This window comes from Marmota monax, unplaced genomic scaffold (genome assembly GCF_021218885.2).
Source record: "Marmota monax isolate L192 unplaced genomic scaffold, Marmota_monax_Labrador192_F-V1.1 WCK01_AAM20220418_F8-fsc00127, whole genome shotgun sequence".
NCBI classification, from domain to species: domain Eukaryota; kingdom Metazoa; phylum Chordata; class Mammalia; order Rodentia; family Sciuridae; genus Marmota; species Marmota monax.
This window is the reverse complement of record NW_026692894.1, coordinates 5,472,453-5,489,395: the sequence shown is the minus strand read 5'-3', so window position 1 is coordinate 5,489,395 and position 16,943 is coordinate 5,472,453. Positions and strand designations below refer to the sequence as shown.

General features: G+C 39.8%; 1 protein-coding gene across 1 annotated transcript; it reads left to right on the top strand.

The window, feature by feature from the left end:
• Positions 1-536: 536 nt before the first annotated feature.
• Srsf3 (serine and arginine rich splicing factor 3) lies at positions 537-9,343 on the top strand. The gene is made up of 6 exons (XM_046450642.2): positions 537-690; positions 3,581-3,788; positions 5,062-5,196; positions 7,350-7,388; positions 7,625-7,711; positions 7,861-9,343. Exons 2-6 carry the CDS (start codon positions 3,583-3,585, stop codon positions 7,886-7,888), a joined length of 495 nt encoding a protein of 164 aa, XP_046306598.1. The 5' UTR covers positions 537-690; positions 3,581-3,582; the 3' UTR covers positions 7,889-9,343.
• The last annotated feature ends 7,600 nt before the right edge of the window (positions 9,344-16,943 follow it).

Genomic DNA, 16,943 nt, shown 5'->3' with positions numbered 1-16,943 from the left:
GCCTTTTGTGCCAAGCCCTGAGGTGGGGGCGAGAAGTGGGAAACCTGCTAGAGTCGGTCAAACTTTTCAGAGCCAGGCTTTTCCTTAAATAGCGACCCGAACAGTCATAGTCTGGGCCCTCGGTTCACAAACAGGTCCGTAACCTAGGGAGCAACTTTCCATAGCGTCTGGAAACGCGAGGCTCTCAGCCCAACCGCTCACAAGGGTAATTAATGATGCATCCAATGCTCTAAGCTTGTTTGGAGCCAAAGACTCTATAATCAATGCTGGAGAGTTAACGCCGATGGTGTTGTTTATCAAACCGCGCCCTACATGAAGGAAGCGAGGGGGTGGGGTCTGTGGATAAGGTGGTGATCGACAAAGGGGGAGCGCCAGGCTTGCGGCCACCCACGCGCGCCACCACACGTCTCCACCCACCTGACGGAACCGCCTGAGCGCGCTCCCAGCAACCGCGACTCTCGCTGCGTTTGTGCCGCCACGTCACGGCCTCCGGCGCTTCTCATTGGGCGAGCTCATCCAATCACGTGACCCCAGGATGGTGTATAAATACGGCGAGGAGACGGCGGTGGTCCGCCATTTCGTGGACGCCGGGTGAGCGAGCGCATCTGTGGACGCTGAGCCGGAATAGGAGCGGGAAGATCCATCGGATCGTGTGGATTTGAGCCTCCGCATTTCTAACCCACGATCTCGGTGAGAGACTTGCGGGGGAAGAAGGGAAGTGGAATATAACAACCTAGGTGGGGCCGCTCAATGGCGGCGCCAGATTGAGACAAAGAGGCGCCGCCGCCATTTTGTGACGTTCAGCACCGGGCGGCGGCGGGGGCTCCCGGTCCGTCGAAGGATGTTTCCTGGCCTTGGGAGGAGGTCTTCATACCCCATGGGGGCGTCAGGGATGATCCGGGGCTCTAGGAGAAGAGGGGGGAGCCGTAACCGAATTGCGCTCCAGGTCATGGCCTTTCGATTTTATGGCGCCTTTTTCCCCCCCTTTGGCTCCTTGTTTTCCTGGAACAGCTCAAGGTTTTTTTCAAGTCAATATTAGAGATTGGATCTTTTTATCCCATACGAAATGGCCTCGTAGCCACCTGTTGTTTGATGGTTTTTTTTAATTCGACTTCTTTACCGCCCGGATCTTAACCGTTCCCCCCACTCCCCCTTAAACGAGGTTGAGTTGCAGTGTTCTTAAGGTTACTTCCCATTCATAGGCCTGAAACCGGTCGCGGAAGAGTGTTTTAAAAATCGATTTTCACAGGGTGGGGTCAAGGCAGAGGGGATGTGTCTGGACTTGGTCTTTTGATTAGATAAACTTAAGAGAAAAACGTGGTGTGCACGAAAAGACCGTCAGCTGAATTGAGAAGGTTGCTTTTACGTACGTGATCAAACAATTTATTGTTGGAGTGACTTTCAGTATTAAAGATTTATCAAGGAAGGACCCAAATGCAGTGAATTTTTGCATAAGAAATACCCTTTTTAGTAACCTTTTTTTTTCCGGGGGCGGGGGGAACCTGGGTGCTCTACCACTGAATTATATATCCCCAGGTTTTTTATTTTGAGACAGTGTCTTGCTAAGTTGCCAAGGCCGTCCAGGAACTTGAGCAATGCTCCTTCCTCAGCCTCTGAAATTGCTGGGGTTGTGGCTGTAACAATTTTCTTGAGGTGAAAGTTACATAAGATTTATTTTGAAGCGGAACGATTCAGTAGTACTACTTGATACAATCAACAGTGTTTTGCAGCCATCTAGTTCCCAACCACTTCCATGATGTCCCCAAGGAGACCTGTAGCCATTAAACAGTCGGACTCCCAGCTCCTCCCAATCGCTGACAACCACTAATCTGTCTCTGGATTTACCTGTTTTAGGTATTCCATATGCCCGGAACCATATAGAAAGTGCACTTTTATTTCTGCTTTAACGTGTTTTCGAGGTTTTTCCATATCGTAGCATTTGTTAGCCCTTCGTTTCTTATTACTGAACGACTTGTACCACATTTTGTATATTTGTTGAGCATTTGGATCGACATCTTTATGTTATTGTCAGCAGTATTCCTTGAGGTTACTTTTTTCTTTTTATGGTGTGAGGATAGAACACTTGGTTTTGTTGCTTAAGGAATTTGCACCACATACTACTTGGATGTAATGACGTGTATTAGCATTGTTCCTGTACAAAAGGAAGTTAATGTGGAATCAAGGAAGTTTTGTTAAATTTTTTTAACGGTGATAGAGATCAAAGAGATGCTTTTTTAAAAAAAAAAAAACTTTATTTACTTGTATATTTATATGTGGTGCTGAGGGTGGAACCCAGTGCCTCACATGTGCTACGAAAGAGCTCTGCCAGTGAATCACAACACCAGCCCCAAAGGGATGCTTTCTTAAGTGAAAGAAAAATTTGAATATTAAAGCTGGTTAGGTTTTGGCTTACAAACACACTTAGGTCTAAATGTGGTGGCTTTGTTGGAACTTAATAGCTGTGGATGAATGATGGGGAGTTTTTTTAATCTTTTTTGTTTTCTTTAGTTAAAAACAATGCATTTATACATTTTGATACATCAAACATAAATGGGGTATTTTTAGCTGTGATTTTGTACATGCCAACTGTTGTGTGAGGATTGAGGGGTGTGAGGTGTACATGTTTGGTGCTGGGGATGGAATCGCAGTTCCTTGTGCAGGCTAAGCGAGGTGTCTTTAACATTCAGTGATAGCCTTAGCTGGAGTTGGTAATATAAAATGGCCAAAATGGTGTCAGCCTTATGTCTTAACTCTGTTTAAGCCTGGGAAAGGATGAAAGAGAGTGGCAAATCTTATTATTTGTTAAATTTAGTTTGAAATTAAACTAGGGAATCAAGCTTAACCATTTTATATATTAGGAAAATGAAGCTAGGCAGTGGTGCATTTGTAATTCCAGAGGCAGGAGGATGGCAAATTCAAAGCCAGCCTCAGCAACTTAGTGAGGCCCTAATAAAATATAAAAAAGGGCTGAGGATTTGGCTCAGTGGTTAAGCACCATTGGGTTCAATTTCCTATATTAAAAAAAAGAAAAATTATCGAACTAAATACTGGCTTTCATGTTTATTAACTTGGTTTTTGACTCCCTGAAAGTTTGTTTTTGAGCAGGTTTTACTAACTTTCCTAAAGGCTCTTTATTTTAAAAAAATTTTTTTTAAAGTTGTAGATGGACAATATCTTTATTTTTAATGTGGTGCTGAGGATTGAACCCAGGGCCTCACACCTGCAAGGCAAGTGCTCTACCACTGAGCCCCAGCCATCTAAAGGCTCTTTTAAGGGTTAAATGAATTAGGTGAAATTCAACTTTCATGGTCCAGATATGATTATTCCAAGGAGGCTTTTTTGGTTTTGTTTTTTAATTTGCTAGTTTCCTGGAGGTGTTGGTAAAAATAAGGGGGAAATTGATTTATGGGGGGCCGTGCTGGTGATCACACACAGGGTCTCAGCTTGCAAGCCCTCTGCCACTGAACTATATTCCTAGCCCAAGAAAGGGGATTTCAAGAGTTTTTATCATTTTGTAATTTTTTCTTATGATCTCTGTTTTTAACTGTAAATCATTTGTATACTTTTTTTTTTGTTACAGAAATGCATCGTGATTCTTGTCCATTGGACTGTAAGGTTTATGTAGGTAATCTTGGAAACAATGGCAACAAGACTGAATTGGAACGGGCTTTTGGCTACTATGGACCACTCCGAAGTGTGTGGGTTGCTAGAAACCCTCCCGGCTTTGCTTTTGTTGAATTTGAAGATCCCCGAGATGCCGCTGATGCTGTCCGAGAGCTAGATGGAAGGTAATTTAAAGATTAATGTATACTAATGGTAAATTTGTTGCCTGTTTTTGTTTTGTTTTAAAGATTTTTGTGGCTTTTAGGTGACTTGAGATTCTATATTCTTTATTTAAAATTATGATTATGCAGAGGCTTATTGTACTATTTTAAGTGTTTGAGATATTTTTATTTAGGAAGTATGAACTATTTACCTTTGTTTATAGTGTCCTACTAGTTGATTGATAATAATACTTGTCAGAGTAACAGGTGTGTTGATCTTCTCTCACTTCCTGGCATTTGAAAATCAGTTCATAAAACCAAGGAAAACCATTGATCCAAAAATTCTGTTTCAAATTTTCTTGAAGCAAGTCATATTGCCTTAGATGAGATCCTTTTCTCCTTAACTGTAATCAAAAAAGAGGATCCAAGAGTTAGCTCTATAGTCATATATGAAAGGTCATTACAGGTTACATAACAGTTTTCCAGGACACATCTCTTCCCACTTACTGTTCAGATATAGTGGCTTGTTGAAACTTAATGGCTGTGGACAAATAAAATGGGAGACCTTTGTGATTGAGGGGAGAAAAATGTCCAAAATGGTTTTGTCTTGGCTTAGAGCCCTATTTACAGAGAAGGTTGGAGGAGAGTGACTAAGTTGAATAATAAATAAATGCTGGGACCTACCTCCAGGGAAGAAATCACATAGGGATATAGAACTAGTTCTTTTTCCCTTTTTTTCCTTTTGGTACTGGGGATTGAACTCAGGGGCACCAACCACTGAGCCACATCCCCAGCCCTATTTTGTATTTAGAGACAAGGTCTCATTGAGTTCTTAGTGCCTCTCCGTTGCTGAGGATGGCTTTGAACAGGCAATCCTCCTGCCTTAGCCTCCCAAGCCACTGGGATTTCAGGCGTGTGCCACATTAGACTGGGAGTCAAGCGCAGCCATTTTATAGTTTAGAAAAGTGAAACTAAGCTGGTCCTAGTAGTTATGCCTGCTTATTTCAGCAACCTCTGGGGAGTCTCAGGCAGGAGGATCGAAAGTTCAAGGCCAGTCTCAACAATTTAGACCTTGTCTCAAAGAATGAAAAGGACTTGGGATTTAGCTCAGTAGCAGTAAAGGGCTCCTGGATTCAGTCTGCAGTGGTTAAAAAATAAGGAAAAGGAAACTAAAACTTGTTTTTGGTATTAAAAGGTCATAGACCTGCAGATAGGTTCCTTGCAAGAAGTAACTAACTGAATGTTTACTTTTCCCTGTAATAGACATCATAAAGTTAATGTCTCTGCTTTTCCATAGAACACTTTGTGGCTGCCGTGTAAGAGTGGAACTCTCGAATGGTGAAAAAAGAAGTCGAAATCGTGGCCCACCTCCGTCTTGGGGTCGTCGTCCTCGAGATGATTATCGTAGGAGGAGTCCTCCACCTCGCCGCAGGTACTTGAGAGAGAGCGTGTTTTAGAGATATCGGTGTAATGGAGTAGCTAGTAGGAGCAGGTATTTCTCCTAAAGTTTGTTGGTGGGTTGTAAACTTACTGTGAAGATTCGGAGGTTTCTACGAAACATTTGCTGGGTGTAGTTTGGGGTATGTGAGTTGTGCTGAGTGTTGGCTTTTTTGTCTGTAGGTCATTGTTCATGTTGGTAGTCAGTAACTTCTATCTTGGATCTATCTTCTAGTTCATCTTCTAGTTGCATCTTTCCAAGTCTTCCCTTATACTTCAGTTTAGGCCTTTTTCCATTTCTTGACTCCATAATGACGAACATTACATTCAACTCTAGCTCTTCACAAAAATGTGTTTTCTACTAGCACAATTGTAATATTTATCAAACAGGCAGCTGTTTTAATGTTACAACTGGTAAAGTAGAAATCATTCTGAAACTAACTTAAGTCACTGACCAATAAAGGGGGCTAAAAACGAAGTAATCCCAGTCATCTGTTCTTCAATCCCAAATAGGAGAGAATTCAGTTTTTTTATAATTGAAAATGGCATCATTCTTGGACCAGGCAGTATTGTCTGGATGCTAACTCCACATCTCCTCAAACCTCCAAAATAGTTTCTATAGGACTAAATTTACCTCTTACAGGTGAGTGAAGTCCTAGGAGATAGGAGTTCAAAATCTTGCCCCTTTTGCTATTTTGAAAAACAACACACTGTTGCCCATCATAATAAAGAGTATTTGTTAGCTAATAGATGGTTGTACTGATGGCTTGTTTTTCATTTTTTTTGTGCTTTTTGGTCCATCTATTAATAAAAATGAACCCCGTTACAGAGTCACCATCATGTCTCTTCTCACCACCCTCTGAATCTGCATTAGCCAGTCAACTAGCCCTTTCAGCGTCATGTGACCAGCGCGCCCCATTCAGCTTGGCTGGTGTCGTTTCACATGACCCAGGCTGGCCAGTCGTCAGGTTGCACCGCCCTTTGGTTCCCGAGCATGCTGTTTTCTCTCAGCCTTCTCTCCAACCTTAACCAAATCGGCAGCAGCCACCTCGACCGCCCACACATTCCTGGCCAATCAGCTCAGCTGTTTATTTACCAAATGTCTTCACAACAACTACAGCAGCAGCCTTCGGCTAACAAAAAAGCAGGAAAAATCCACAACACCCCCTTCGCCAACCAACTAAATCCAACGCAACATCTGGCAAAACCTTTTCAGCAAATTCTTCCTGGCCGTCAGTCCGGCAGCCTCACCTCACCATTTCTAGCTTGTTGAAACCCAAAACTAGTAAGTTTTTCCTGCTTATACAGTTTACTGCTGGTTAAAATAAGGAGTAAGCGGCTTAAAGTAATTCTTTTTCTGGATCAAAGGCTGGCTGTGCATAATTGAATGGTAACGTACATATATATTGCTTGAAAAAAAACTTTTAAGGGTGATAGGGAACTCATAATGTAACTAGACCTTCAAGTGGAACTTATTTGCATGTGTGAGATGCCAAACTAAAAATTTTAATATCTCTAACAGATTTTAGCTTTTCTTCCTAGCAAAAATTTGTTGAATCCTATCACCTTTAAATGGTTTTACTAACAGTTTTCAAAATTTTAAAAATTTGGGGGTGAAGTGTGGGCCAAGCTAAGGTAATTTGATAAGCCTAAACACACTCTTAAATGTGACGATCACAAATGCAGTTCTAATGTAGCACTAAGTGGCATCAATATTTACACCTATCGCGTTTTCACAAAATTACACTATCCACCTGGTACCTAAGTCTCCTTACGGACTTATAGGTTTGCATGGGTTCCAAATACTGGTTTATGGTACTGTTTTTGGAACTACTTGTGGGACTACATTTTGGTGTGGTGTTTGGGTAGTGAAGTTAGTTTGACATGAAGTTTTGCATTGGACAGATCTGCTGTGAAGCATTCTTTGTTAAAATGAATCCATGGTTGGAATACCTGCTTTTCACTTGAGCTTTTTGTTCCTTAATCCTTCTGTGCCTTTTTTTTCTTTTCTTTTTTTATTTTTGGACGATGGGTGCCAGTTCTTCGGCACATTCACTGGGCCCAACAGTGAGATTGAAAAGTTGGGAAATGCCTCACGCCATTAATAGTAACTGACAATTAGGCTAATTTTCTTGTTTCTGCTTTTAGATCTCCAAGAAGGAGAAGCTTCTCTCGCAGCCGGAGCAGGTAAATAATTTTGTCTTTAAGCCACGTTTTCAGGAATGGTAGTGTTTCTCATTCCTTTGCTGTCTTCAGAATGACTTAATGTGATAAACCTTGACTTTAGTGAATCAAACAGCATATAAAGCCACTGTTAAGTTGTAGTATGAGTCATCTTTGAGTTTTCAGACTTAGAAAATTGTTTCTGCTGGGTATAATTATCATAAATAAATTGCTCTAACATTCTATTCTTCTTTGGTTAGGTCCCTTTCTAGAGATAGGAGAAGAGAGAGATCACTGTCTCGGGAGAGAAATCACAAGCCGTCCCGATCCTTCTCTAGGTCTCGTAGGTAAGCTGTCTAAAGACTTAAGCTGCTTAAGAACGTGCATAGTCTCTTTTAAGCCATAAGATTTTTAAGTTTTTTAAATGATGATGCTTTTGTCACTGAGAGTAACCAAATTGCAAATATCAAATTTTGTTTTTTGTTCTTGTTTTTAGCCGATCTAGGTCAAATGAAAGGAAATAGAAGACCAGTCTGCAAGAGAAGTGGTGTACAGGAAATAACTTCATTTGACAGGAGTATGTACAGAAAATTCAAGTTTTGTTTGAGACTTCATAAGCTTGGTGCATTTTTAAGATGTTTTAGCTGTTCAAATTTATTTGTCTCTTGGAACAGTGACACATATGATGTAATTCTCTATGGTTTGAAATGGATCATATGAGGCATGTAATACCAATAATTGTTACTTTACAATGTTCCCTTAAGCAAAATTGAATTTGCTTTGAACTTTAGTCTTGCATAGACTGAAAATAAACCTCTAAATCCTGCCCAGCTAAAGTGTGATGTTCTAATGTTATAGGAATAAAACTGGCAAAAAAAATCAGTTAAATTTCCTTTTTTCATAGCTGAAGTATAATACACAGGTGTAGATGAATAAGCAGTCTTTAAAAGCAGCGGTGAACACAGGCAAGCAGGTAAAGATGATAAAATCGGCACTATTAAACTAGAGGTTTTGTAAAATTCAACTAGTCTTCACCCCTGGGCAGAGGTTGCCTAGCTGGTATAGAATCTGATAAGTTTCAAGAAAATTTACCTTTGCTTAGGTCATAAGTTCTTATGTGATTGCTATATGTGAATGCATAGCTATTTGTAACATTCATTATTTGTAAATTTGAGATTTTAAAATACCCATGTCCTGCCAGTTTAAGGGTACATTGTAGAGCTGAACTTTTTTGAGTTACTGTGCAAGATTTTTTTTCCATGCTGTCATTTGTAATATGTTTTGTGAGAATCCTTGGGATTAAAGTTTTGGTTACAAATTGTTGTTTAACTTGAAAGCCTGTTTTTCCTTGCAAACTCAAATCTGAGCTTGGTACCAAGTCCAGGTATAACATTCCTATTGGAAGCCATACTTATATTTTCTTGTAAAGTGCTTTTGAATTAATAAAATATTAGCATAATTGTATAATAGTCAGTTGAACCCACTGTTACCATTGTTCTTTTCCCATAGAAAGCAGTTGATTGCACAGCTCTTATTTTATAAGAAACACAATGGAGAGGCACTATGGAATAGTCTTTTGAAGTGAAGGGAATTTTTGGTTGTCACCTTATTGTTAGTAGTTAAGCATATTTTGGGAGTTGAAGCCAGCCAGTTCAGGGTCCATGATATTTGGTGACTAACATTTTAAAATAAGCAGCAACCTGGCATATGGTATCTGAAGTTAAGTTACCCATAAAAATGGCTTTTATCTTTAGCATGAAAAGCTTCCACAAAGTTTTAAAATTTGCTTCCATTTTATAATTTGAAGTGTTGCATGGAAATTCCAAACTGATCCATCATGATGTAAAATTCACAATATGGTTCAAATGTAACAGTGCAGAATTGAATATGGAGGCATGCATAACCTTCCTCTTAGAAATCTGGAGGAGTTGTAATTTCAAATTTTTTGTGCAATTAGATTAAATCATAATGCAACAGTCTTTTGTGGCTTAGTTTCCTTAAATTTGGTCTTTGAAGATAGTTTGGATCACATTGTACTGACTTTGTCTCTAAAGACATTGGATTGAGTTCAGTCTAAAAGGGGACGCTAAGATTTAGGTTCTTGGAACACAGTGGGTAGAGCGCTTGCTTGCCTAGCACATGTGAGACCCAGGTTTCAATCACCAGCACCAAACACCAAAAAATAAAAGACAAATTATTTCTAGTGGTCCTACGAACCTTTCACACAAAGAGGAGAGAATTGGTGTCAGGCTCAATAAGGAGATGAGCTTTTACACAGTTACACATGATCAAGAAAGACACTGACCTACTGGGAGCTCCAGGTTTGGACCTTTTGTCTTTTGGCATTTCTGCATGTTAAGACCTGTTCCTGTTCGGAACAAACCAGTGTATGTTGATTTTTTTTTTTTTTTTTTTTCTTTTTGGTTTGTGGGTTTTGTTTTGGGGTTTATTTGTGTTTTTTTTTTTTTTTAAGTTTTTTTGGGGGGGGCAGTATTCAACACATAGGGTCTTACATTGAAAAGGTTTCTGTAAAACTTTGACAGACTGTGGATAGATGTGGCTAACAGAAATGATTCAGAACCTGGAATTTAACCTCCCCAAGGAGTTGTCAATTTTGTAATTATTTTTAACTAGAAACCCTAGCCAATCTTTTGACTTATATGGAATATGAGCCAGGGACAGTGGCACATGCCTTTAATCCTAGCAGCTTGGGAGGCTAAAGCAGGAGAATTGCAAATTCAAAGTCAAGCAACTCAGCGAAGACCCTGTTTGTAAATAAAATATAAAAAGGGGGCTGGGGATGTGGTTCAGTGGTTAAGCACCCCAGGGTTCATTCCCTGGTACCAAAAAGAAAATATACAGGATATGAAATTGATTTGACATTATAAATTTTGGTTATTTGGAAATTTTACTGTCCTATAATTGCTAAAATTATAGGTCACATTAGCAAATCATCCATTTTCTCAGTTGACTGTAGTGAAAGAAATCAATTTTGACTTGTGATCGCTACTGATGTTCACTAGAGGTCACTGTTAGTACTTCTTAATGATTTAAGAAAGCAACAGTTGCAGATGCTTGATCTGTGGTTCTCATTTCGTTGTGGGTTACTTCTGACCTCCATCTTTCAAAAAGTTCAAAACAATTTATAAATTAGCCAGATGAACTTTAGTTTTGTGACATTTAGATACATGTCAGCTACCATTTATATACTTGAATATGTTACAGATCTTTAAAGATCATGTGATCTGTAAATGGTATATGCACCCTATTAGTTTGCAGTTAGTAGTAGTTCACATGAAGCATATATCTTTCTGGATGGGAGATCCTAGCTACCTTTTTATTATATCAGAGCTCTGGTTCATTTTGGTACAGTGCTGCTTAATCGGGTATGATATCAATTGTAAAGATCTTTCAAAGCATACATAGCCAGATTATAGGCCTATTGACATTTTTCCAGAGTGATTTAGCCATATGTAATTTAGAAGAATTCTAGATGATAAAACATGCCTGGTTATGTAAGACCACTGGTTTAGTACTTTGTCTAAATGTGCTTTTGTTTTCATAATCTTAAATTGGATTTACTTGTCCAATTTAGTTGGTAATCTCTTCCAGTTGTATATTTTTGTACTGCCAGACTGTTGCCTTCTGGTTTTCCATTTTTTTGAGAACATGAAAGATTTTTGTAATTAAAAGTCACTGAAGAAAAACTGGGTTGGAGTTATATTTTTATCCATAAAACAGTCCGGTAATGTTGAATTTGACTTTGAACATCCATGGTAATTCCCATTCCGCTTTAAGGATTCATTGCATTTTCTGAAGACTATACCTCTACCCTTCATTCAGGCTCTGAGAAGAGATCATTACAACTTGTTAAACCTAAAGTAACTGCTTAGTCTTGTCTGTGCAGCATTTCCTTTGTTTTATTATAGAAATTCCTAATACAGTATTTAGATTCATCATTTAGTAGCCTGGGATTTTCTCAATTATCTGGAACACATAACAGTAGTCAAAGGTGATTCTTAACATGAAATGCATGTGTAAAAGTGTTATTTTTTTATCCTTAATTTTCCATTCAGTTCTAAGAAAACATTGTAAAATTATCTAAGCACAAAAGTCTTTAGAATGGGCATTTTTGTACCTTAACTATAAGTTAGATTTGTCTTCAGAAAATGAAAATCTCAAAATATAGATACTGTGCTTACCAGCCATCATTTGGAGAGGCCTGAGGTGATGTGATGACTTCAGATGTTCACTAGAGGTCAAAATTATTATGGTTGATTTCTAGAGCAAACTTAATCCTCAAAAAAAAATAACAGAAAAATAGTTACGGTTGAAACCCTGCCCCGCCTCTCCCCACCCCACAAGCCTTGTTGAAGTACATGACCTCATTCAGATTTCATTTTCGGGGTGGACGGGTTCTTAGGTGACAGAGCCATAGATGTTAAGATCCACACCAAGATGAACATTGTTGGGATTAAGTTGCTTAGTATTACAATGCTGGCTTTGGTGAGGGCCCTGTGAGGGTGGTTACTATTGTTTTGATCATTTGAAAAAGAAAGTGGAAATTATGGTGAGTATAACAAGAATACTGTGGAGCTCAAGTTTCTTTGAAAGAATTAACTCCCCCAGGAAATAACTTCTCAAACTCTGGCAAGTTTTTTGAAACAAACATTCCTTTGAGAACTTTGCCACTAGAATTTCATTGTAATGAGAAAATTTAGTTTAGATAAAACCACCTATGGTAAGTTTTTAATGAGAGTATTTTACAAATAGAAATGGAAATGTGGGGTTGTCACTTAATTGTTACACCTTCACAAGGCTAAACCCATGACACGGGCATTTGTTGGAATGTGGTATAGTAAGTCACACCACCAGCTCATTATCTAGAAAGAAAACAAATTTGTATTTGACCCAATCAAATGAGCAGTTTATCTTCACCTTAGTTTTAGATTGAGGTAATTAAGAAGTGATAGTTGTGGGCTGGGGATGTAGCTCAGTTGGTAGAGTGTTTGCTTTGCATGCACAAGGCCTTGAGTTTAATCCCCAGCATAAATAGATAGGTAGATAGTAAAGCTTTCAATGCTCTGCAGAGGACTTTTGGACCTGGAGTTGTTAGAAGTGGATCTCCAGTTGAAGGACTTTTGAAAAGCCTTTTAGTGCAACAGCAGGTTGAAATTGGTAAATTTAGTCTAATGGAAAGATACTAAAGGAAACTTAAAGGCAGAGCTTCCAATGGAATAACAAGGAGAGGCTAAGGTTATATGAAGAAATGAGTGCCTTATGGAGGGTTAAGGGAGGAAACAACTGCATGTTCTAATTAATGTTTAGGGGTAAAAGATCCGGTCTAGTTGGGGTTTATTTGTTTGTGGTTCCTTGTATGTATTAGGCAAGTGCTCTATCACAGCTGCATATCTAGTCCCAATCAATTTTTTTTTAACAGCCACAGAATTATGTGTTCAGTTTTAGTATCCCCAAGAAAGCCATGAAGTTGAGTACTATAATAGTACACTAGTGAAAACCGCTGGCTCATGAATGTCTTAGGTTTCATGGGGACAACAAATTAACTAGAAGTCCTGTTTGAACTTCAGAGGGTGAGGCTGGGGTTATTGCCTGCCCAGTTTGTATATTGGACTATTAGGAGGGCTTAACTGAACCTTAATAAAGGTATCTACCTTTTATGATTCTGGAAGCTTCAGTGAAGATGGTTGTGGTGACCTGAAAGGAAGTGATATTTTAGAGTACTTCTATTAAACATATGTATCATTGAGAAACTTGAGAGGTGACTCAAGACCAGGAAAAGGTGTAACGCATCCTATTAGTGTATTCAGGACATAGTCCACTCATCCCCAAAGCCCTATTTCTACTTTTTTCTTGGTCAATCTAAATTGTAAGGGCGATCATGTCAGGAGTTGTTAAGACATCTTTTCAATTGTAGAAGTGTTTATGGGGAAAATGCCAATAGTACATTACATTGTAATACCTCCATTCAAAATTTTTTGTTTTAGGAAGTTTTGCTTATGTGATCAAAGTATAAAGGTAGAAATGCTAACCATTGTGTGCCTATCAGCCTTTTCATTTTGTATGAATCTGAAATGTACTTGTGAGGTCATATACTGCAGACAGCTGCAATATATGCCATTGTATGAGGAAATTTTTGAAAACAATTATGATTAAGGTTTTTTTTTTTTTTTTTTGGAGATGGTCTTCTGGGGTTGAATTTGATCCTCTTGCCTCAGCCTCTTTTGAGTCCCAAGGATTATAGGCATGCACTATTGCACTTGGCTGGTTAAGCCACTTCTAGACATGCCTACTTACCTTTGTCCTTAGGGATGCTAAGTGATACATGACTTCATATCACTAAAGTGTTTCCATGTCAAGGAGATTGAAGTTGTTATGTGGATGGGTTGGCATTATTTTAGTCTGTGTTCACTATTTTTCTCATAAGCATAATTTGAAACTGACTTTTATGGCTGTTCTTATCTAGTCTTCCCACTCATTTTTTAAAAAAATATTTATTTTTTAAGTTTTCGGCGGACACAATATCTTTGTATGTGGTGCTGAGGATCGAACCCGGGCCCCACGCATGCCAGGCGAGCGTGCTACCGCTTGAGCCACATCCCCAGCCCTTCCCACTCATTTTAATTCTTAGAAATGTGGCCATATCATTGGTAAATCTTATTTTAGATGAGGACTGGTAAATATCAAATTTGGGGGATATTTATTGATACCAGGAATTGAGCCCAGGAGGGTAGCCAGCCCTTTTTATTTTTAATTTTGAAAATAGGTCTCACCAAGTTGCTTATGGCTTTGCTAAGTTGCTGAGGCTACCTTTGAACTTTCTATCCTCCTGCCTCAGCCTCCTGGGCTGCTGGGATTACAGGTGTACCACACCTGGCAAATTTGGGGAACATATTTTTAAGATTTTTTTTTAAGACGGACACAATATATTTATTTTTGTGTGGTGCTGAGGACTGAACCCAGTGCCTCACATGTGCATGGCAAAACAGGATAACCCAAGATAGCATATAGTACAGCATTTAGTGAGTTGATGGGGGAACCAGCTAACAGCACGCACATTTAACCAGTTGGCAACTTGGTGATTAAAACCATTTAGTCCACCAGCCGCTGCATTCTGTTGACCTGGAAAAAAGCACATTCCCTTTCTCAAAATGATTTTGATTTCTGTTAGAGATGAAGAGAGGGCTTTTGAGTATCACCCAAAACTGGTAATTGAGCCAGAGCCAACTTTTTGGATATCAACAGTAGTTGATAGGAAGAACATGGTTGAAAAAGGTAAGATAGTAAAGAGAATGTGATTACCTCACATTGTTGAGGAAGAGATTGATGTTAGAAGGGTTGTCCAAGTTTGCAGTCCAGTGGATTGATCTGAAGTGCAGACTCCAGGTTGCAGGACCAGTTGTGGATAAACTAGAGGAGGCCCGCAGACTCTGTCAAGAGGTGTGAAGGAGGTTTTGGCTAAGGTGTCAGAGTCGGTGGCAGAGTACTGAGACCCCAACAACTGATCTAGTGCTTGTTGCAAAGACCAGTGTGATGTTAAAGCCTGGCAGGCTTGGAAGCCAGCAGCCCAGTTTAAATCTTGGCTTCTTCGTGGCTGTATGACTTTGAACCAGTTAAATAATCTCCAGAATTTTATTTTTTTCATCAAAAAATGGTGAAAAGAGGAAGGACATTCTAAACTGCTTAAATTTTGTGTACACAAACGATGACAGGGATGGGCATAGAGCACACTAAACAGCTTCTGGGTAGGCTCACACTGACATTGGTAGTATGCACTCAAGTAATGGCTTAAAAAGATAGCTCCTTTTGAGCTGGGTGGGGTTTTGTGTACCCATAGTCCCCACTACTGGGGCGGCTTAGGCAATATTGGGAAAACATGTCTCAAAACTTTTGGTGCTAGGCAGGCAATAAAAATCCCCCATTATTTGCCTACTGGGAGTGGGTGCATTGACTTGCTCCCTGTATTCCTGTTTTGAGGCTGCAGGACACTGAGTTCCAAGGTATGTGTGTATTGTTGGAATCACCTGGGGAGCTTTTGAGAACTGTTACCTGGGTTCCCTCCTTCCCGGGGTTCTGATTTAGTTTGAAGTGGGTCCTGGATGCTGGGGCTTTGAAAGTTCCCTAGGACCCCATAGTAGTCCTGTTAGCCATTTTTGAGTCTCCTTACCCCACTTCCTTCAGCCTCCAAGTATAAGGAATAAGCCACATCTGTGCACTTGACCTGGGACCCTGCCTACTGGCCACACCCTCTTCCCAGCCCTGCTCTTGCTGGCAGAAGCAAGATGCAGTTTCTTCTGATTCAGTTTCGGTTTCTTTCATTTCTTTGTTTCTTGGTGTTGAGGATCAAACCCAGGGCCTCACATGCTAGGTGAGTTCTCTACTGCTGAGCCTCAACCCCAGCCCTGATTCAGTTTCTTAATAGGCTGTGGCATTGGACTGAAAACTCCTGATGTTCCAGCACCCAGATAAAACTCACCAGAAAATGCTTTCCTTTGCTTCTTCGTTTAACACATTCATATTTCTGCTACTGGGGGAGAGATCCCCTGAGCAAGGTTTGGGGAGAAAAGGTAGACAACTAGGAGGAAGGGCACTCAAGTGGAATTACCATATGCTGAGTATATGTGCAATGCTTGTTTCTCAACCCGTTTGGGGTAAATCTCCAACTCCAAGAAACGCAGTGTTCTCAGCTGTTAAATTTGGGCCCTGATATTTTATAAAATAAAAATCTTTCACCATTGAAATGAAATTGTTTTTGTTGTTGCTGGGGATTAAACACAGGGTTTCATAAATGCTGATATGCAATCTACTGCTGAATTAGTTACACCCCCAGCCCCAGGGAAGCCCTTTCTACACATTCAACATTAAAATAGGGCTAAGGGGCTAGGGATGTGGCTCAAGCGGTAGTGCGCTCGCCTGGTATGCGTGTGGCCCGGGTTCAATCCTCAGCACCACATACAAAGATGTTATGTCCGCCAATAACTAAAAAATAAATATTAAAAATTCTCTCTCAAAAAAAAAAATAAATGAAATAGGGCTGAGGACAACTTGGCGGTACAGGGTTTGTCAGTAATGAAGAAACTTCTGGGTTCCATTCCCCCATACCACAGGAACAAAAAAATTTTTTTAAACGTGTATATGTGTACATACATATATATGTGTTCACATAACCTTTTTTTTTGTAGTATTTTTTTTTTAGTTATAAATGGACTTTTGTGGTGCTGAGGATCGAACCCAGCGCCTTACGCATGATAGGCGAGTGCTCTCTCCCTCTGAGCTACAACCCCAGCCCAGGAACCTTTTAATATGAAAAATTCATAACCTTTTTGTAAATATCAGGTACTATGCTAGAAAACGGGTCAGATGCTTGAAGTCATTACACATTGACCTACAGGAAGTACATGTAGACACTAGAATGAGAACTGGAGCCAGAAGGGAATGATAGGATAGTTATTTGAATATAATAAAGTGGGTGAGGGCTGGGGATGTGGCTCAAGCGGTAGCGCGCTCTCCTGGCATGCGTGTGGCCTGGGTTCGATCCTCAGCACCACATACAAAGATGTT

Excerpts from the sequence above, each read along its gene's own strand:
- Srsf3 (XM_046450642.2), top strand. The coding sequence starts at position 3,583 with ATGCATCGTGATTCTTGTCCATTGGACTGTAAGGTTTATGTAGGTAAT. Across the intron at positions 5,197-7,349 it reads AGTCCTCCACCTCGCCGCAG|ATCTCCAAGAAGGAGAAGCT; the intron begins GTACTTGAGAGA and ends TTCTGCTTTTAG. Across the intron at positions 7,712-7,860 it reads TCCTTCTCTAGGTCTCGTAG|CCGATCTAGGTCAAATGAAA; the intron begins GTAAGCTGTCTA and ends TCTTGTTTTTAG.